This window comes from Salvelinus fontinalis, chromosome 22, assembly GCF_029448725.1.
Source record: "Salvelinus fontinalis isolate EN_2023a chromosome 22, ASM2944872v1, whole genome shotgun sequence".
Classification (NCBI taxonomy): domain Eukaryota; kingdom Metazoa; phylum Chordata; class Actinopteri; order Salmoniformes; family Salmonidae; genus Salvelinus; species Salvelinus fontinalis.
In genome coordinates, this window is record NC_074686.1 from 32,441,698 (window position 1) to 32,463,746 (window position 22,049).

The window sequence follows — 22,049 nt, forward strand, 5'->3', positions numbered from 1 at the left end:
TTAATCAATTTGCAACGTATTTAGGCTGAATCACTTTAGGTATCAAAGTATGTTGTTATGTTCCAAAAAATAATATAATATATATTTTTATAATAGTTCTAGAAAACCGCAGTTTTAAAACAGACGTTCAACTTTCAACTCTGACCTCTTACCGGAGTCCCACATGTTCGGCTGTTGACGTTCAAGAAGCATGCGTACGGTGAATCTTGAATCACAGAAAAACGGCACCATGAGTAAAGCTAAAGAAAAGAGTGCGAAGAAAAGAGTTGTTGAAGAGGACGAGGACCAGGTACGAAAGTATTTCTGAAATGTATATGCGGTAAAAGGGTAACGTTAGCTAAAACTTGTAATTCGGAGCTAACCAGCTAGCTAGGCTAACACGTTGGCTATGCAGGAAAATGTGGATGTGCAGACTAAAACACTGCCGTTTTTTTCCGAACTAACTTTTGTGTGTTCATCACAGCCCCCTGATGTATTTGGTAATAAAATAAGTACGGATGTTTTTGTATAAATAATAACTAGCTAATTGTCTGTCTCACCTTGATCAGCTAGCAAGCATCCTTGTGCTATTGCTAATGTATCACTTGGGTCAGGTAACTAGCTAACGTTCGAAGATTCTATATTAATTTTGTATCCGTTAAAGTGCTTACTCATTCATGTTTCGCCCATCAAATCTGTATGTGTCTGTTTTTCTCTCTCTGATATTTCAGCTTCCCATATTTGACAAAGATGTCACTGAGAAGAAGGCTGGGGAGGAGGAAGATGCAGACCTCTCAGATAGCGAGGAGAGTATGTTCTCTGGACTGGAAGACTCTGGGAGTGACAGCCACGATGATGAAGAAGAGGATGCTGAAGAAGGGGATGATGAAGAAGATGATGATGATGATGCTGTCATTCTTGATGAGATTCTGACGAAGAGTAGTGGTGTTGAAACAGCTACTGAACCGCCTGCAACAGATAAGAATACACCTACGGTGAATATGGGAGTCTTATTTCTTTTACAGAAGCAATATAGTAGGGTCCAGAGTTTTTCCTGACCACGTGACCTCGCCAGGAAAAGCTTTAGGCAAGTTAAAGGCAGTTTGAGTGCAAACGTTTTGACCTAAAGGTCTTGACTTTATCAGACCTTGCACTCAATTACCTGTGATAGCGTTCAACATTGTGCAGGAATCTATTTTATTTTGTGACTTTACTTTTTTTTATCTTGGCTGCTCCGGATTCAACAAGGTGACATTTGTGTGCTTGCAAAATACATCTACATTGAACAAAAATATAAACGCAAAAAGTGTTGGGTTCATGAGCTGAAATAAAAGATCCCAGAAATTTGACATATGCATAAAAAGCTTCTCTTAAATGTTGTGCTAAAATTTGTTTACATCTCTCTTAGTGAGCATTTCACCTTTGCCAAGATAATCCATCCACCTGACTGGTATGGCATATCAAGAAGCTGATTAAACAGCGTGATCATTACACATGTGCACTGTGTGCTGGCGACAATAAAAGGCCACTTTAAAATGTGCTGTTTTGTCACACAAGAATGCTGCAGATGTCTCAAGTTTTGAAGGAGCGTGCATTTGGCATGCTGACTGCAGGAATGTCCACCAGAGCTGTTGCTTGTGAATTTAATGTTAATTTCTCTACCATAAGTTACTGGAGGTCAATGTCGTTTTAGAGAATTTGGCAGTATATCCAACTGGCCTCACAACCGCAGACCATTTGTAACCAGGCCAGCCCAGGACCTCAACATCAGTCTTCTTCACCTGCGGGATTGTCTGAGACCAGCCACCCGGACAGCTGATCAAACTGTGGGTTTGCACATCCGAAGAGTTTCTGCACAAACTGTCAGAAACCATCTCAGGGAAGCTCATCTGCGTGCTTGTCGTCTTCACCAGGGTTGTAACCGACTTCAGTGGGCGAATGCTCATGCTGGAGAAGCGTACTCTTTACGGATTAATCCTGGTTTCAACTGGGCAGATAGTATGTATGGTGGGTGAGTGAGCGGTTTGCTGATGTCGACGTTGTGAACAGTGCGCCATGGTGGGGTTATGGTATGAGCAGGCATAAACTACGGACAACAAACACAAGTTGCATTTTTATCGATGGAAATTTGAATGCACAGAAATACCGTGATGAGATCCTGAGGCCCATTGTTGTGCCATTTATCCGCCACCATCACCTCATGTTTCAGCATGATAATGCACGGCCCCATGTAGCAAGAATCTGTACACAATTACTGTAAGCTGAAAATGTCCCAGTTCTTCCATGGCCTGCATACTGACCCATTGAGAGCGTTTGGGATGCTCTGGATTGATGTGTACGACAGCATGTTCCAGTTCCCGCCAATATCCAGCAGTTTCGCACAGCCGTTGAGGAGGCGTGGTACACCATTCCACAGACAACAATCAACAGCTTGGTCAACTCTATGTTAAGGAGATGTCGCGCTGCATGAGGCAAATGGTGGTCACACCAGATACTGACTGATTTTCTTATATTTGACCCTACTTTTTTATTTATTGAAGTTATCTCTGACCAACAATGCATATCTGTATTCCCAGTCATGAAATCCATAGATTAGGGGCTAAGGAATTTATTTAAATCGACTGATTTCCTTACTTGAACTAACCTGGTAAAATCTTTGAAATTGTTGTATGTTGCGTTTTTTATATTTTTGTTCAGTCTATACATTCTTTATTACAGGTGGATGGGTGAAGTGAGTTGTGTGATTACTAGCTGGGTAATATCAGACTGCTGGTTTGCAAATTTGTTTTCTCTCCGAGTGCTCAGAGCACACTAAACATTCTGGCTGAAATGGTGGATTTCGGAGTGTTGATTTCTCCAATGTAAGGAAGAAGCACTCTAACGCGCTAAAGTATGCTACTTCCTTAAATCAGTTTTTCGTAAAGTATGGGTCGCGGACATGTCAGAGTAAAATTGTCATATTGTTTTCTTGGAACTCCGTCGGGATCTTAACTAGAGGTCGACCGATTTATGATTTTCAACATCGATACCGATTATTGGAGGACCAAAAAAAGCCGATACCGATTAATCGGCCATTTTGTTAAAAAAAATTATATATATATATTTTTTTGTCATAATGACAATTACAACAATACTGAATGAACACTTATTTTAACTTAATATAATACATCAATAAAATCAATTTAGCCTCAAATAAATAATGAAACATGTTCAATTTGGTTTAAATAATGCAAAAACAAAGTGTTGGAGAAGAAAGTAAAAGTGCAATATGTGCCATGTAAAAAAAGCTAACGTTTAAGTTCCTTGCTCAGAACATGAGAACATATGAAAGCTGATGGTTCCTTTTAACATGAGTCTTCAATATTTCCCGGTAAGAAGTTTTAGGTTGTAGTTATTATAGGACTATTTCTCTCTATACCATTTCTATTTCATATACCTTTGACTATTGGATGTTCTTATAGGCACTTTAGTATTGCCAGTGTAACAGTATAGCTTCCGTCCCTCTCCTCGCTCCTACCTGGGCTCGCACCAGGAACACATCGACAACAGCCACCCTCGAAGCATCGTTACCCATCGCTCCACAAAAGCCACAGCCCTTGCAGAGCAAGGGGAACAACTACTCCAAGTCTCAGAGCAAGTGACGTCACCGATTGAAACGCTATTAGCTCGCACTCTGCTAACTAGCTAGCCATTTCACATCGGTTACACCAGCCTAATCTCGGGAGTTGATAGGCTTGAAGTCATAAACAGCGCAATGCTTGGAGCTTTGCGAAGAGCTGCTGTCAAATGCACGAAAGTGCTGTTTGAATAAATGCTTACGAGCCTGCTGGTGCCTACCATCGCTCAGTCGGACTGCTCTAATCATAGACTTAATTATAACATAATAACACACAGAAATACGAGCCTTAGGTCATTAAAATGGTCGAATCCGGAAACTATCATTTAGAAAACAAAACGTTTATTCTTTCAGTGAAATACGGAACCGTTTCGTATTTTATCTAACGGATGGCATCCCTAAGTCTAAATATTGCTGTTACATTGTACAACCTTCAATGTTATGTCATAATGATGTACAATTCTGGCAAATTTAATTACGGTCTTTGTTATGAATAAATTGACTTCACACAGTTCGCAACAAGCCAGGCGGCCCCAACTGCTCCATATACCCTGACTGCTTGCACGGAACGCAAGAGATATGACAATTTCCCTAGTTATAAGAAATTCATGTTAGCAGGTGATATTAACTAAATATGCAGGTTTAAAAATATATACGTGTGTATTGATTTTAAAGAAAGGCATTGATGTTTATGGTTAGGTACATTGGTGCAACAACGGTGCTTTTTTTTTTCACAAATGCGCTTGTTAAATCATCACCCGTTTGTCGAGGTAGGCTGTGATTCAGTGATAAATGAACAGGCACCGCATCGATTATATGCAACGCAGGACACGCTAGATAAACTAGTAATATCATCAACCATGTGTAGTTAACTAGTGATTATGTTAAGATTGATTATTTTTTATAAGTTTAATGCTAGCTAGCAACTTACCTTGACTTCTTGCTGCTCTCGCGTAACAGGTAGTCAGCCTGCCACGCAGGCTCCTCATGGAGTGCAATGTAAGGCAGGTGGTTAGAGCGTTGGACTAGTAACCGGAAGGTTGCAAAAACAAATCCCCGAGCTGATAAGGTAAAAATCTGTCGTTCTGCCCCTGAACAAGGCAGTTAACCCACCGTTCCTAGGCCGTCATTGAAAATAAGAATGTGTTCTTAACTGACTTGCCTAGTTAAATAAAGGTGTAAATATATATATATTTTTAAATCGGCCAAATTGGTGTCCAAAAATACAGATTTCCGGTTGTTATGAAAACTTGAAATCGGCCCTAATTAATCTGTCGTCCTCTAGTCTTAACTCACTGTTGAGAGGTCGAATGGTAGAATACACAAGGTGCAATATAGTAATGTGGTTGTTTATAAGCTGTTTTTCTTCTGTCAGTCATTGATAGTCACTCAATTAGCCATGTCAGCCAAACATTTTAGATTGGTAAGTTAGGCTTGCCAGCTATCTAAACTTGCCAGTTGTCTAAACTATATAATACTGACCCGGCCCATGCCCAGGGGCCCTGACTTCCAGGGGGCCCCCCCATTTGATTTTGTTAGTCACTCTCACTCAGATATCATATTAACATGGCATAAGTCATGGCAAAAGTTGTAGAATTGCAGGAAATTAGCTTGAAAACCGCAAAGATTTCTCTCCACCCCATGACAAAATGTGTAGGATTGCAGGAAATGTACTGTAAAATTGAAAGATGTTCTCCACCCTATACTTCAGTTATCAAGGAATGGTAGCCATTTTGTTAGACCGACGAGTGACATTTTCCACCCAGGCATACATATCTTTGTCTGATAAATCCATGTGGATATCAAATGCTAGAAATACATTCAGGAAATTTTGACCCACAGTCAAAACCACTCTTGGGTTACTACATAAACATAAGATCCAGTGACATGTACCCTCAAGGGAGGGGACGTGTGTCACTTAATTTTGAGCCGACAGACGATCAGCTGCAGAAGTAGCGCTCATCATATGCTCTACTGACATACTGAAATGTTATTTGCCAGGTATAATGGTATGAAAAATCTAAATGACCTTTATATTTGTTAATAGATATTTTTAAAGTGTTTTTTTTATAACACATTATGCTAGGTGGATGGGGGCAATCTGTTTTAAAGCTAAAATATTTACCTTCATCTTGAGTTCCACTCTTCAAGGTAAATTTGGGTGACGCCAATGTTTTATTTTCAGTAAAAAATGCCAGCAGGAACACTCAGGACAATTCAGGGAGTGGTTTCAATCATATTTCAAAGACTTCTGAGTATAGTGACACTGAAGTTGCACCCTTGCAGGCTCGCTCTGAATGGGGGCGAGACGAGTGGAGTGCTGGGGTCAAAGGCCATGGTAGCAATAAAGGCTTGCAGCTAAAAAGCATGGTGATGAAACACCATATCTTGACAGAAATGGCACAGTGTGGAGGTCAAAGGTGTGCAGCAGCAGAGAAATGTCTAAATCAACCAGATATTACAAAGCAGATGAAGAATCGTTTAATTTGTTTCTGACCTTAGAGATGATTGACACGATTGCGCTTGAAACAAACGGAAGCTAAATAAAGAATACATGAACGGAATAAGAGCCATCCCTGAAAAAAAATCTATGTCTGCATTTTATTTAACTAGGCAGGTCAGTTAAGAACAAATTCTTATTTACAATGACAGCCTATTGGTCTTTTGATTTATAGCAGGATTGTGCATAAATGAGACTCAAACTTCCCTCTAGTCAGAAGCTGACGGCAGACCAGTGTTTACGGCAACTATGTCCTGGAAAGGTTCCAACGCATTATGAGGTTTGACGACAGAGCAACGAGGCATGAACGAATTGCAGCAGACAAGCCTGCCCCTTTCATGGATTTCTAGAGCATGTTTGTAGCCCAGCTACCAAAAATATCTTATTCCTGGCACAGATCTGTGTGGATAAGCAGCTCTTTATTTTCGGAGGTTGATATAGTTTCCCGACAAAGCATCCAATTGAAACCTGACAAATGTGATAAAGATCTGGTGGAACTGCGACCGAGACCAGCTACCCCAGGCCTGAGCTACCCTCAAAGTAGAGGCATACCTCGGCAAACCACATGGAAAGACACGCAGTCGCTCTAAGTAAGTTCTCAAGGGCTTGTGGCTCCTTGGTGCAAAAGTGAAATATCACCACAGAGAACTATACAACTGTACCATTAGCTGAAAACTTCTTAAAGGTGGACTAACATCGGCAGTGTTAGATCCAGCACACCACACATTCCAGAGACGATGAAGGCTAACCATGGCAGACAGATCTACAGTTCATTGTTTGGCTTCCGTGCGCTGCTTACCTTGGTGTCCCACGTTCCATCACCAGGCATGGCCGTACAGGCGCTGTCCACCAGGCACCATGACACCAAGGTTGAGGGCGAGCATCAGAAACCAGTGATCCTACAACACTACGATGCCACCAAGAGTGCTGTTGCCAATCTCAATAAGCTCGCCGCGATGTAGACATTGAGAAAAATATCAATAGGGGGCCAGTGCGCCTCCTTTAACCTGATAGACGTTGCTGCTAATTTTGTCTTCATCATTTGGATGGGAAACTTCCCCGGCTGGAAGGCTGAATGAAATCGGAAGTCCCCTCAGCAATATTCCAACATCTAGTGGAAGCCTTCCCAGAAGAGTGGAGGTTGTTATAGCAGGAAAGAGAGCAACCAACTCCTCCATATTCATTTTGGAGTGAGATGTTTAAAAAATATATATTTATTTAACCATTTATTTAACTATGCAAGTCAGTTAAGAACAAACTCTTATTTTCAATGATGGCCTAGGAACAGTGGGTTAACTGCCTTCAGGGGCAGAACGAAAGATTTTTACCTTGTCAGCTCGGGGATTCGTTTTTGCAACCTTCCGGTTACTAGTCCAACGCTCTAACCACTAGGCTACCTGTGTTTGACAAGCAGGTGTCCACATACTTTTGGTCATGTAGTGTGTATGTGTATAGCTCTCTCTATACAAGAAAATGAATTCTACTTTAAAATAACCAAAGTAAAACACATTAGTCACATTTTAGTAAAATAAAGTTGATTCATTTTTTTAATCACCTTTATTTTACTAAAATGTGACTGTTTTACTTTGGTTATTTTAAGTATAATTAATTTTCTTGTCTTAATAAAGAACTTTTGCTCTTGCAATAAAATCAAATATTGTTTTCCAAAGCTTTTCATGATCATCAACTCACACATTTGTCTACAACTCTAGATTAGTCTATATAATAATATCCATCATCCAGTTACACACTGGATGAAATATCTATCAGTTTGTGTGGATTTAATAGATATTACTCTTTACTACCCCGTAGTGGAAGTTGTATTTATTACATTCTTTGGAATCAGGAACAGGCAGGTGTCTATCGATCTCTATTCTCTTGCCAGTCTACTGTAAAGCCTACATCTGCCATAGTACCATCTACCCTCCTTCTGACTCCATCTTCAAATGCAGAAAGTCCTCTGTCAGAAGTGGTTTGCAAATTGAGATGTAGCCACTCCAACTATGGGAGGGGAAATGGATAGGGTTAATAGGTGTCTGGGACTTCCTGGGATAGCTGCTATATTTATCAGGTAATGTTTAGCTCATTGTTCTGTCTGGTGTGTTCAAAAATCTCCAACTGTCCTGCAAACGGCTTGGGATGACTGCATTGTATTACGTCATCTTATCCTCCCAACACCTTCATTGTCTCTTAACTTTTTGACCAGTTTCAATTCTACAATTATGTTTATTGTCCCCCACGATGAAATCAGGGAGGGGACTGGGTCTGTCTCCGTTCATTCTTTAGTCGCATGTGTAATCTCAGACAGCACTGGCCTGATTTTGACAACTTGGGTGAATGATGCATCTTTCCATAGAGATGAAAATTACACTGATTGTCCAGATGGTGGCGCTATAACAAGAGTTTGAAAATACAAACTTTGAAAGGTCATGTCCCTCACCCCATTTGACCTAAAGTCATGCAATTCGGTACATAGGTCCCTCTCCTCACAAGGAACAAATTTGCCTCCGTGACTCATAATAAGGTCCGCTATGATGGATTTTCCACCATGTAGAATTTTGTGAAAAACACAACTCTATCCTACTGGCACCAAATGACCAATCTGCACGAAACTTGAAGTGGCATTTTGGTTCAAAGTTCTCAGACTCGTACCTAAAACAACATGGCTGCTGTTGATCAATAAGCATTCACGAAGGTGTGGTCTGGCAAATCAATCAGTCAAAGATATTCGTATTGTAACAATTGTGTTGCAAATGCTGTCAAGACTTAACATATGCAAGAGCATTCATATCAACCACATGGTGGCGCTATAATGGGTGGATGTTTATATATCTTGATCCGTTTGCCTCCGAGTGCTGAAATTTTGCACACATGCTCAGGGATATGAGTCTAACTAACCCGCCGCGATATCTCAGACACCACTGGCTCGATTTTTGACAACTTGGGTGAAGAATACGTCTTGCAATAGAGAGCCGTCATTTACAAAATTACAATGGTTGGTACGAGGGGCCTCATTCATCAGGGACAACATGTTTACTGTTTATTTTATTACTGCCATGCAGATTTTAGCACCACATGCATCCCTCAAATCAAACACGGGTCTTGGCTGTTTTTAAGTGTGCAGTCCTTCAAGTAACACGGAACCCAAACCGGAGGCGCTATCGTGCATAAATGTATTTTGCCCCCCCCCCCCCCCCCCCCCCCCCCCCCCCCCCCCCCCCCACACACCAAACGCGATCACGACACGCAGGTTAAAATATCAAAACAAAGTTTGAACCAATGACATTAATTTGGGGACAGGTTGAAAAGCATTAAACATGTATGGCAATTTAGCTAGCTAGCTTGCACTTGCTAGCTAACGTTAATTTGTCCTATTTAGCGAGCTTGCTGTTGCCAGCTAATTTGTCCTGGGATATAAACATTGAGTTGTTATTTTACCTGAAATGCACAAGGACCTCTACTCCGACAATTAATCCACACATAAAACGGCCAACCAAATCGTTTCTAGTCATCTCCTCCTTCCAGGCTTTATCATCTTTGAATTTATATGCTGATCGCATCTAAACTTTCATTGTATTACCACGACAACCGGCAACAAAGTTCGTCTTTCAATCACCCATGTGGGTATAACCAATGAGGAGATGTCACGTGGGTACCTGCTTCTGTAAACCAATGAGGAGATGGGAGAGGCAGGACTTTCAGCGCAATCTGCGTCAGAAATAGGAAGGACTTCTACTTTAGCCCTTTGCGTCGCAGACGCTCGTTGGCAGTGTGGGTGCAATAATTGAATAACATGGATTTCTAAATTTATTTTGCGACGCTCGCGCATGCGACGTGTCAGGTCTGGTCAGCATGTAAGTTTGGCAATGCCAAGAGACGCAAACAAAGAACAAAATTAATGCAAAAATAATTGTATTGTGTTATTGCAAAGGCACACTGGAACAAATTTGGAACCTTGAAATCATCTTGTGCTGTTATCTGCAGCTTTCTTATCCATCCAGACTCATTGTTGTTTCTCTTTTCTCCTCCCTGTTCTTGTGAATAAAGAATCTGGGCCTTCAACACACCAGGCAGAAGTTAATGTGGCTGCTGGAAGCTTTATGGTCCCTGGGAGAGTCCCCTGGTGCAACGGCCGGCTGCGGCCAGCTCACTTCGATCGGGCCGGCCAGCTCTGCCGTTGGCCGGCCAGTCGGTCCGCGCTCTCGGCGTGTGAGTGGGTGGGAGATGCCGATTTAAAATGGGGTTAGAGTGGGGGAGGAAAGGGGAGACTTTGACTGGGGGGCTCATCTTACAGTAACCAGGAAGGCTTTGCTCCTAATGCACCCACGCAGGAGCTCTGGTCTTCAGACGTGTCTGGGCCACTTCCACCGTGGGTTACACATGTCTCCTCCAAGTTTTGGAAAGGTGGAGGGATGTGAGCGCAGGGGTCAAATTGATGGTGGACATGGGGGAATGGTATCCCGGACAACAAGACAAAGTGCATCCCCTTTGTTTACTCGATTTTAGTCCCTTAAAACACTTAACTCCCACCCCCGCTAATACAACTCCCACCCCCGCTAATACAACTCCCACCCCCGCTAAGTTTTACCATTTTGTCCCTGGGCCCTGTGTGAGGGTTGTGTAGCAGAGTTCACCCTAGGATGACCCCTCTCTCTGGATGGAGGTGCTGCAGCAGGCCAAGCCAGGGATAGGGAGCCTAGGTGGGCTTATCGTTTGGGTTTTGCTCCCAATTAAGTGGAAGTGTGAATGGGACATGAAGGCCTTCTGATTGATCCATTCAGGCTTCACCCTGTAACTCAAAGGATGCAGCATGGTATTGGGGAACCTGGGGCCTGCTTGCGTCCGCTTTGGAGCGTTAAAAACAACTTGTTGGCCAATGTGTGGAGACTGTATGTCTGAACTACTGTGTGTTGGCTTACACGTGGGTGTGTGCGGCCCGCGTGTGTGAATGTGCTCGGAACCAAAAGGCCTGCAGGAGATTCAAGCCAGAAATGATTAATTTCATAGATTTTGTAAATTACCAGCCATAACCCTGAGGTACGCCAATACATTTTGAGTGTCAAGACGTTAATTTGAATGTCCCTAAGAGCATTAATTATGGGGGGAAATAATGGCCTTTGCATTTGGCTTCTCCTGGCTGACTCTGTGCAGTGCCTTCCCGTCCTCAGCCTCTCTCTCTCTCCTGACTGACTCCGTGCAGTGCCTTCCCGTCCTCAGCCTCTCTCTCTCTCTCTCTCCTGACTGACTCCGTGCAGTGCCTTCCCGTCCACAGCCTCTCTCCCACATTTTATCCTCGTTGTGGTCACATGGGCTCCGGGCCAAGCTCAGCTGGATGTCCAGTCCACTGCTTGTTTTCAAGCTGTATGATCCACTCTGCGAGCCCTTCTCTTTTGGCTGATCGGTCGCACATCATCTGGACAAGTCATCTGTCGTGGTCTCACTCTCTCCCTGCCCCGCAATCTCCTCATCCCTGTAACAGTAAACAGATTAGCTTGGTAATCCTCCAACAGACTTGTAGCGTAGTCAGGAAGCCCCACTGTTCTATCTGGTCTGCTATTTTACAAGCGTTGGCTTCTGTGTTGTGGAGTAAACAAGGTTCCCTCTTGGCTTTCTTAAACAGCCTCCTACTCAAACCTTCACCTTGTTTGTTCAGTTCAAGAGGAGGCTACAGCAGAGCGAAACTCAGGTCTGACTGAAATCCCCTGGGCGTAAAAATGCATTTAGTATTAAAACTGGGCCCAGGCAGCTCTGTCTTGATGGGGATTTAACTAGGCATCAGGGAGGAAGTGTTTCACTTAGAGCTGCAGGCCAAGAGATACCGGGACCCATAGGAGGCATAAATCATAGCATGTTACTCACCTGCCTGTCACTGCCTCTAGGGAAATGAGACTGCAACCTCAAAGAACTTCTCTCTCTCCCTTCATCCCTCCCTCTATACCTCTATCTCCTTGTCTCAAAGCAGTTAATTCCCCCTTCCTCCCTCCATGCATCCATCCCGCCCTGCCTTATATTCCTCTATCCCCTCATTCCTGTTAAGAGAGCCTTTGACGGCTCTGCGTCTGTGTGACTGATGGCTCACAGTAAAGCACGTCCAGTGGTGGGTCCTTGGATCCTTCCATCCTCGCTGGCCTTCCACTCACACAGGATGTGCATTTCTGGTGACTGCTCCTCGTGTGTGTGTGTGTGTGTGTGTGTGTGAGAGAGAGAATCATGTAAAGGAAGATGTGTAAATAAATGTGAATCCTAAAACATGGAAACTGTCATTGATCCATTAAGGGCATCAAATAATCAGTCGTCCCTTCAAGCCTGCAGGAAGTTTTAATTCCTTAAACTGCTTCTATTTTACTTATAGGTCTGACAGAGGTGATTGGCTGTCACGCATAACTTTTTTATTCTTAGATAATTAGACAAAAATGCTTTTAACAGCACCAAGCAGGGAAGTCATTCCCTCCAGCATTTAAAAAATGTACCAGAACTTGTTCGCAGAGCAACCGGTTGCTATGAACTCTAAATGTCATTCCTTGGTGTCTTGTTTTCATAGCAGCCAGACGAAAAAACTGCACCAAAGCAGAAGAGGAAGATGAATAAAGTTGAGGGAGTCGCCATGGATGACGGAGGAGAGAAGGGACTGATCACCACTCAGCATGGGGACGAGTATGAACACGACACCTCTGATGAAGAGGTAAGGTCATTGTTTTAACATCAGTCGACTTGATACTCAATCATAAAAATGCTGCTGAGACAAACCCTGCATTTGTCACTCAATCTGTTTTCTTCCACTGGGCCTCTTTTTTTTTATTTGAGTCGTCATTTGACTAGCACTTCTAGATGTATTTGGATGGCTAACATATTGGGGATTTGGTGTACAAATAAACTGATCATTTGTACTCAAGGCCATGAACTGCTATTCTTTACCTACCTAGTACAGAGTTGGTTTGAGTAATGTGCTTTTTCAGAACCATCGCATATTAATTGTCCTCAAAGTTTGTACGGATATTTGGTCCATGGCATGTCCACCAGTGAGAGAACACACATTTTCTAATGTCCCATACTCTAGAAATAAGATGCATTCTGTCTGAGGCTCAAACAGAATACAAAAGAACAAGGGACAATTTCATTGATTTGAATGAATAGATTTAGCAGATTTGTAGTGAAACACACTAACCACCATGCATTGTTGTTGCTATAGTACAAGGTGATGAGACATCATGTGTTCCTGCTGTAGTGCTTCCTATTACACTGCTGTTCTGATCCCTGCAGTCTGGTCAACATGTCCTCCAGTCTGTCTGTAGTTAGAGACTCAGCAGATTGGCTTCCACTCGTTTCTCATTATTGGGTTGAAAACAGACAGTACTTTTTATGTTGTTGCTTTTCAAGTGAGCTCAGAAGCAGCGTAGGATGATGTAGTCGTGTGCTTCATGCCACCACAACCAAGCAGGAGATCTGCAGGACGGAGATTTTTCTTCCTTATTTGCATGTTGGCCTATTAAAGCCTTATTTTTTGTACTCTGCTATTTAATTTACAGGGTCCGTTGAGAAGCGCTGAACCCTGTGGTTTAGATCATTTGCCAGGCCATACAACCTTGAAACTGTCAGCCATCCAACACTGTTTCTGGCACTTGGCTCTGGGATGAGGAATGTGTTGTAGCGAGTGAAGGGGCCATATTGTTCTTGGGAAGGGCTTTGCTTTTGAAAGAGAGTGAGGTGGGTTTAATGCCCTGTGAAATAATATAGGACACAACTGGAATCAAAACTGCTTACTTGATTTAGTTTCTAAAGAGACTTCAGCAGAGCTTTTGAAAAACCAGAGGGATTTTTAAGAGACTCGGGGCTTGTTTAAACAGAGGTGTTTCAGATTCAAGTCACTCCGTCCATAGTGGGGGGGCATCCATATGTGCGAGCCGGAGCCCGCAGGTGTCTGTGGTACTATGACTCAGGGGTCGGGGGGGGGGGGGGGGGGGGGGGGGGAAGGGGGAAGGGGGAAGGGGTGAAGGGGTGAAGAGGAGGGGGAGAGAGAGTATAATGGGTGGAGGGATAGAGTGAGGGAGTCAAGTAGAGTCAACCACAGGGAGTCAAGAAGAGGTGTTCCAGAGAGCAGCTCCCATTGAGGGAGAGGCAGAAACTCATCCCACCCTAGACCTGATCCTTCCACTGATGGCATTAGCCTCACCTACACAGTCTAACAGTGTCAGAATACTCCTCTATGGAGAGATGGAATGAGTCTCTTTCATTAAAACAGATGTTCCGTGTGTTCCCCTCCCTCAACTTAAGTTTCCCCTTATTTAAGGATCTACTGTCTTCAACCCCTGTAAGAGTTTAGGGTTTACGGACCGTCCAACGAGAGGACAGAGGAAATGGAAAACATCATCACTGGTTCCATCTTGTCATTCTGATCATTTCCTGCAGCAGCCGGTGTGACCCGAGACTAGCCGGTGTGACCCGAGACTAGCCGGTGTGACCCGAGACTAGCCGGTGTGACCCGAGACTAGCCGGTGTGCCCTTTAAGCCTTCGTCCGGTCTGCTCTAGTCTGTGTGGTCACGGTGTTGCTGCTGCCCCGCATGAGTGGAACCACGGTGGTCCTGGCCCATTTGGCCTGCGTTAAGTTAGTCCCCTGCCTGGGAACAGGAGATGGGGTTCCTCCTCGCCGTCCCGTCGCATGCAGCCCTCTGTCGGCGCACAAGTTAGCTACAAACAAACCGGCGGATGGTCAAAAATGTTGCTCGTTTATTCTTCTTCTCCTTCCTTTTGTAATAAAGGGCTATTTCCTGTTTCGCGGAGTGAAGGGGGAATACGTGAGACTGCAGCAGCGCCTGTCCGAGGCCTCCTCGCCCGGCAGGAAGGGGCTTTTTCTCCCGCAATTGCTTTTCCATGTGCTCTTTGAGATGAATGAAGACACATTGTGGAATGGAGGGGGGGGAGAGAGAGAGAGAGAACCCTGGCTCCCCACTACGCCTCCTTCTTCCTGCCTCTGCATAGCTACTGCTCAACGGGACCTGTGCACAATGCAGGAGAACTCAATTCGGTAGCACACTAGACTGGGAAGGGTGTGCACGTGCGAGTGAGTGAGGGATGGGGACCTAAGGGGGAAATGCTCAATTTGGAGATTGGCAAACAGGGTTGGCAGGGCTGCCAAAGCTCTTAACAGGCTGGGAGTGTTAGTGAGTGCATGTGTGCCACCCTGCCTTGTGGCTGTGCTCACTGCGTAGTAGGCTTGTGGCTGTGCTCACTGCGTAGGAAGTAGGCTTGTGGCTGTGCTCACTGCGTAGGAAGTAGGCTTGTGGCTGCGCTCACTGCGTAGGAAGTAGGCTTGTGGCTGTGCTCACTGCGTAGGAAGTAGGCTTGTGGCTGCGCTCACTGCGTAGGAAGTAGGCTTGTGGCTGCGCTCACTGCGTAGGAAGTAGGCTTGTGGCTGCGCTCACTGCGTAGGAAGTAGGCTTGTGGCTGCGCTCACTGCGTAGGAAGTAGGCTTGTGGCTGCGCTCACTGCGTAGGAAGTAGGCTTGTGGCTGCGCTCACTGCGTAGGAAGTAGGCTTGTGGCTGTGCTCACTGCGTAGGAAGTAGGCTTGTGGCTGCGCTCACTGCGTAGGAAGTAGCCTTGTGGCTGCGCTCACTGCGTAGGAAGTAGGCTTGTGCGGTATCCAGATGGTCATACCTTCATACCGACCTTGTGCCATACCGGGATATTCGGTAATACCGGCACTGAACACAAGGGACGCTGTTTTCAAACACCACTAATACTCAGTAAATCGAAGGTTAGCAGTCCTAATAAGTACATGGAAAATCCGATAAAGAATGCTAACTAAATGCTTAAGAGCGCATTGCGAACATATTTTATACAGTCTCAGACCTAAACTATACAAGTCCATAATGCTACTCCCAGTTTGCTCCACACACAAACCAAACATCAAACAGCAAGGCTCTTGATCCAGGAGGGAATTCTCTACTGTTACCAAGTAAATGGTTGATTTTGGAAGAAGTAACTTGCTAATAAATTAGCAAACCAAATGCACAACTGCAGAGCATTTATCACATTTTAGACTGGTAACTTAATAGTTAGAACATATCTAGCTGGCAAACGTTTAATTGTGAATTCCATACTGTAACTAGATCACCTGGTGAATGCTGCATGACAGTGAGTGACTCACAAGGCTTCCGTCTCTCGTCGTTGTCTGCTTGTAAACAAACACCACGTGACTGGGGACTACCAATAAACTTCATAATGAAAAATTGTGAAAGTTGAAATGAGGAACGCCATCTTCTTTATCTCCTAACCTATTGAATAAGTTGGCTGCAGGTCTTAACTACAAATATTGACATTTGATTAAAAATTGTATTGTTTTGATGGTATTGAAAAACCATCCTGTGTCTTTTTCTAAATGCCCATAACCTCCCAAGCCTACTGCGTTGGTTGTTCTTGTGGCTGTGCTCACAGCGTAGCCTCCTGGTTGGTTGTTCTTGTGGCTGTGCTCACAGCGTAGCCTCCTGGTTGGTTGTTCTTGTGGCTGTGCTCACAGCGTAGCCTCCCGGTTGGTTGTTCTTGTGGCTGTGCTCACAGCGTAGCCTCCCGGTTGGTTGTTCTTGTGGCTGTGCTCACAGCGTAGCCTCCCGGTTGGTTGTTCTTGTGGCTGTGCTCACAGCGTAGCCTCCCGGTTGGTTGTTCTTGTGGCTGTGCTCACAGCGTAGCCTCCCGGTTGGTTGTTCTTGTGGCTGTGCTCACAGCGTAGCCTCCTGGTTGGTTGCTCTTGTGGCTGTGCTCACAGTGTAGCCTCCTGGTCGGTTGTTCTTGTGGCTGTGCTCACAGCGTAGCCTCCTGGTTGGTTGTTCTTGTTAAGCTCGGCACGGGAAGTTGGAACGCTTTCCCGTGAATTTGGTGGACCACAGACAAACCTAAAATGTGTGGGTCCTTAGGCAGACACTTTAACGGCTCTCTTGAAGGCTGCATTGATATTTAGGACATCCATGATGTAGGCCCCCACCTCTACACTCCCCATCCCAGATCCTGTCTACTTAGTTTGGGTACCCCTGCCAAGCTGCCCCTATGATGAAAACTCCAGCATGGTGGGCCTCTTGCATAGCTGAGCTCTTGTGGTGCTAGTAGTAGACTGTAGACATGATGAAATCAGTATTATTTTTTTTGTTTCTTTCTGTAAAGCTGTTTTTGTGAGACTACGGCTCAAGGGTACATTTACATCACAACATTTCCGTGTTTGGTGGACTCAACTCTTTGACATGGCATAATATCAATTTTAGTGTGTGCATTACTGACGGAGCGGACAGGGGAGATGGAGATGCATACTTGGCAGCCATTTAAACTCTCCACCTGACAACCTTAGATTACCCTGCAAGGCTGTGCTGCTTGACTTCCCAGCAGGTCCACAGGAACAGAACACAGTTCAGCCGGTCTTTTGAATGCACCATTCGGTGTAGAACCAACATCCATGCCAAGACGTGAGTTTCCTGAGAGTGAATTCGTATCAACATGCACGGCACACCATCACATGTGCTGGGAATAAAAAATAATAATAATACTTCATCATTGGTGAAAAGTTTCCTCACCATGTATTGGTCAAATCAAACCTTTTTTCACAACCTCAAGATGGAAGTTCCTATGTCTAACGTCTAGGATATGTTAGCGTTATGTTCCTCTGGCTTCTCCGGCATGTGCTGAGATGGCCTACCATTTAAAAAATGTTTTCCTAAATCCCTTGACCCCCCCCCCCCCTCCTATTATTCCAGCCTAATCAACGATAGGACGACGTGTGATCCTATCTGTTTCAGGAAGGCTGTTCGTCTGCCAGAACTCTCAGGTGCTCAGGAGCGAGCAGCCTGTAGGAGGTGGCTTATTTTCATTTCATTACCAACCATAACAAACAACCTCTCTACGTTGTGACGTGTTGGGTGTCCCGTTTAACCATGAGCTAAGAGACCAGACTCGTATTCTCCTCCACGTCCTCCTTCGTCCTCCTCCACCCTCCTCTCGGAAACCAGATTTTGAAAAGGGGGTTTGGAAATGGAGGTACTCATGTCTGGAAGTGAGTTTTTTTTTTTTTCGCAAAATGTTAGTAATCCCAAAGTTTAATTTTGTGATTGGGATGTCTCCAGGTGGCGGTTTCTAATGCCTTCCAGATGGTATCCACCACAATCCCAGTCCAATTCGTGATGGCAGTTCATTTCTTTTAAAGCAGGGATTTTCACTCTTTCGGACTGGGACTGGCGGCTCTTTGACTGGATGAGGGAGACCAGACCACAGCGTCCTCCTCTCTGTTTTTATTAGCACCTCTGATTGACAGCAGACAGGGAGAGAGTGGTTCTATTTCCAATGTTGACATCTGGACCCAGCTAGAGAGGACAGGACACGGTGTGATCTGGACCCAGTGTCCCTTTGACTGAGGAGGTCAAACTCTCTCATTTGTCTCTCTCTCTGCTTTTCCCCCTCTCTCTGTCACTCTGTCTCCATCTCTCCTCCCTCTCACTTTATCACTCCCTCGCTCTTTTCTTCCCTCCCTCTGTCCTCCGTGCTCAGCCACAATGCGCTGATTGAGCCAGAGTCTCATTGGGAACAGCTTGTTACCTAAAGCAGTCAAAATAAATGTTTTCAGGTTCCTCTTGGGTGTAGTAGCTGTGGTAAAACGTAACAAAAACCTGCCTGTGTGGATTAGGAAAAAGAGAACCGGATATCAACTCTGATTTCAGGAGAGGCTCAGAGGCACGTTTAGCTATCAGTGCTTCAGCAGAGTTTGCTGGCTGTTCCTCAGCTAAACTGAGGCCATGGGCATTGGTCTTAGTCCCTCCATAGCTTCTCCCAGGTCCTTCTTCCCCATTTATTGAGTTAAGAGCTGTCACAGAGGGCGGTCCGTGGTTTCCTCTGGTCGTGTCGCTGCGTTCCAGCCATGAAATCGAATCGATTAAGGGAACGTAGACCAGGGGGTCTATTTCAACACAACCTTAGCCCAGGAAAGGGCCTGAGGAGCAGGCCCGAACTCACCCCTACTCCCAGTACATGGAGGGTCTACTTCTATTATCTGTCCTAAATGTTCCTGAAGACCAGCACCAATAACTTGGGTGTGAGTGCGGCATTTTTAAATGTGGAAAGCAGAGGGCCCATACATGTGTGAGACAGGAGAACATGTTGTATGTATGTGTGTATGGAGAGGTTGTTTCAACGCTGGTCTGGTCATGCCGTGGTTAAACGGATGGCCCCATGCCCTGTACAGACTTCCTCTAGTCTACAGCATTGAACTATTCGATTCTTTACCCCACTCCTGTTCATTCAATTAATTTCACTCCAACCAACCTCCCTCCCCAAATATTATATTTTTTACAAGCAGTAAAGTCCATGTTGCCGCAAAGGAGTTATGGCCATACACCGCAAGCCAGGTACATCAGCAGCGGTTGGAAAATGGGGCCTTGCGTTCGACGGCTGAAATGAAATAACCATTGCCAGCCCTCAGCGGCCACTAAAACTTCCTTTATGGAAGTCAATGTAGCCGTCAGGAATGGTGGAAGTGCCGTTGGTTGGTTACGCCTTAACCCAAAGACATAATCAACCCTACTTTTCCAATATCGTCGTCTGATTTCAACAGAAACCCACCGCTTATTCGCTTAGTGGATTATTCCCTTGTTCTTTTCTTCTCATTTTATTAGAGGAACAACCAGACCTGACATTTAAATAGACTATAGGATCTTTTGTTTCGTTTTTTTCCCCCTCAGCCATTTGGATGACATTTTCGTGGGAGAGAAACAAATGAGGAATATATTTTGTGCTTCGGCAGACACGGCCATGGTTTTTATGAAATGTCTGCTGCGGCGCTAGAGTGGTTTTGTTCTAGAATCCATTCTTAAAGATTTATCAAATTTAACCTAATAGAACGTGGGTGGTGATCTGTTTACCAGCATTAGACGGTAGGATATTCATAAGGATTCCATAAGGAGCCATATAGACCCCTCTGACTACCCCTCTCATACTGTGTTGCCATCCAGATGGATGTCATAACCAATATTTCTCTCTTTTTGAGGGTGTTAATCTCAATTTATTATGAAGACAACTATACTGAAGTAGAATAGTTTTTCCAATCCAACCCATTTTGAGGATTGTTACCTGGGTAAAGAATCTTGCGTGAATACCATGCCTGTCCATACCTATCTGTGACAGAGAGATTTCCACTTGGGACAACTCATTTTTGACACAAATTTTTGTCATTGACTCAAATGGCTTCTGGTCCATAGACTTCTTGGAAATGGTCTGAAGTCTAGACCTCCTCCCAGCCGGTCTCATTTTACCTCCTACAATAGTTAACCCATACCCAGCCAGTATGGAATTTAAGTCCATCCGCTTTTTATTTTATTTTTTATAAATAGTCAAGTCAGTTGACGGCCTACCCAGGCCAAACCCAAACCCGGACGGCGCTGGACCAATTGTGCGCCACCCTATGAGACTCCCAATCACGGCCGGTTGTGATACAGCCTGGAATCAAACCAGGGTCTGTAGTGATGCCTCTAGCACTGAGATGCAGTGCCTTAGACCACCTTGCCACTCGGGAGACTATACTCAGTGTGATCATCTGAATGCAGCTAGCCCTACGGTTGGTGCTGACATGTTTGACATGGACCCTGAAACAATGTCATGATTGATGGAGTCACCTTGGCAGGTTACCTAGAAGATGCATTCAGTGTCTCCTCAAACAGTCTAATATTGATCAGTGAACCCTGTGCGCTGTGCTGCCCCTGGGCCAAACAAAAGGCCGTGAGAGGTCTCCGAGGAGAGGACCAGGTCTGCCATTTGTATTGGCCCAGGATAAACTACTTACCAAACCGTTCCTGTCCTAGGGACAAAGATTTGCATTCAAGCTCCACTACACTGCTGAAATCAATATGGTGATAAAATTAACAGATAGGTAGTAACTGATGTGGAATCTTGGCCTGTCACTGCACTGTCAGCAGGAAATCTCTTTTTAATAGTCTATTTAAGGAGAAGCAGGGTTGTGTTTTTCTAAGTCAAAGGGGGGATGTTGATCCAGAGTCTGGGTGGATGATGGGGGGTCTTGAGAAGTGGCTGGGTGAATCGCGTGCTGCGCCGACAGAGCAAACCTGGGCCGTGGCGCGCCGGACCCTTGCAGGTGCGCAGAGGTGGGGGGTGTGTGAGTGTGGGGCTGCCAGAGCAGCCACCTGTCGTTCCGTAGTTTTTAGGACTTCCTTTTCATCCGGTCTTCAGCACGGCTCCCAGTTGGCCCAGTGTGTGTCCTGTTGCCAGAAGGCCTGATTGAAACCAACTGCCAGCGGGGGCTGCCATGTGTTTCAGTTAGAAGGGGGAAGTTCGGAGATGGAGGGGTGGGATTGTGAGGCGAAACCCTGGAGTGGGAAGCGGGGGACGGGGTTTGAGTGAGGGGGGAGGGGGGGCAAGCTGAAAGCTTGAACCTCTCATCTTCTGCACAGCTGAGAGATGAGCTGTCTAGACTGCTTTATTTTTCATTTACACCATGCCGGCTCCCCCCCTCTCAGAGCTGCAGAGTTTCTACACGGAGACTGGGGTTGTAAAAATCTATTACGGCGGCTCTGGGTGAGGAAGAGCGTAGTGTGGCTGAAAAGCTGTCCTCACCTCGACTCCCTTCTGTCTTTATCCTGTCTCCCTCTGTTCCTCTCGTAAAAAGTCTTCCCTCTATCTATGTACTCTGGCAACGGCCCTCATTTTTACCTGAAAATATGTGTTTGTGCCATTGAAACCTATGGTGGTGGCCGTCAGGGCGAAAGTGAATGGAATTGACATCACTGGGATATTGGAGTTTATGGTTAGTTGGGAAATCTGCGTTCTCAGAGGCAAGCAAGCGAGGGATCGCCTGGTTTCTTTTTACCCAATGTTTTTCTCTTCTGTCATAACTGCAAGCTTTAGCAGAGTGGAGGGGAAAGGGAAGCTTCAGGGCATCATTAGATATTTAATTTCCAATAAATAACTACTT

The 22,049-nt window shown here is 44.9% G+C and overlaps 1 protein-coding gene across 2 annotated transcripts in view; it reads left to right on the forward strand.

The window, feature by feature from the left end:
- Positions 1-132: 132 nt before the first annotated feature.
- LOC129820215 (ribosome biogenesis protein bop1-like) overlaps positions 133-22,049 on the forward strand; it is an 87,264-nt gene continuing 65,347 nt past the window's right edge. Inside the window, exons 1-3 of one of the 2 annotated variants that reach the window (XM_055877223.1) lie at positions 133-289; positions 711-974; positions 12,637-12,777. In XM_055877223.1, the coding sequence (XP_055733198.1) occupies positions 191-289; positions 711-974; positions 12,637-12,777 (504 nt within the window). In that variant the 5' untranslated portion in view covers positions 133-190. The remainder of the gene's footprint in view (positions 290-710; positions 975-12,636; positions 12,778-22,049) is intronic. The other variant, XM_055877224.1, reaches the window with a different exon arrangement.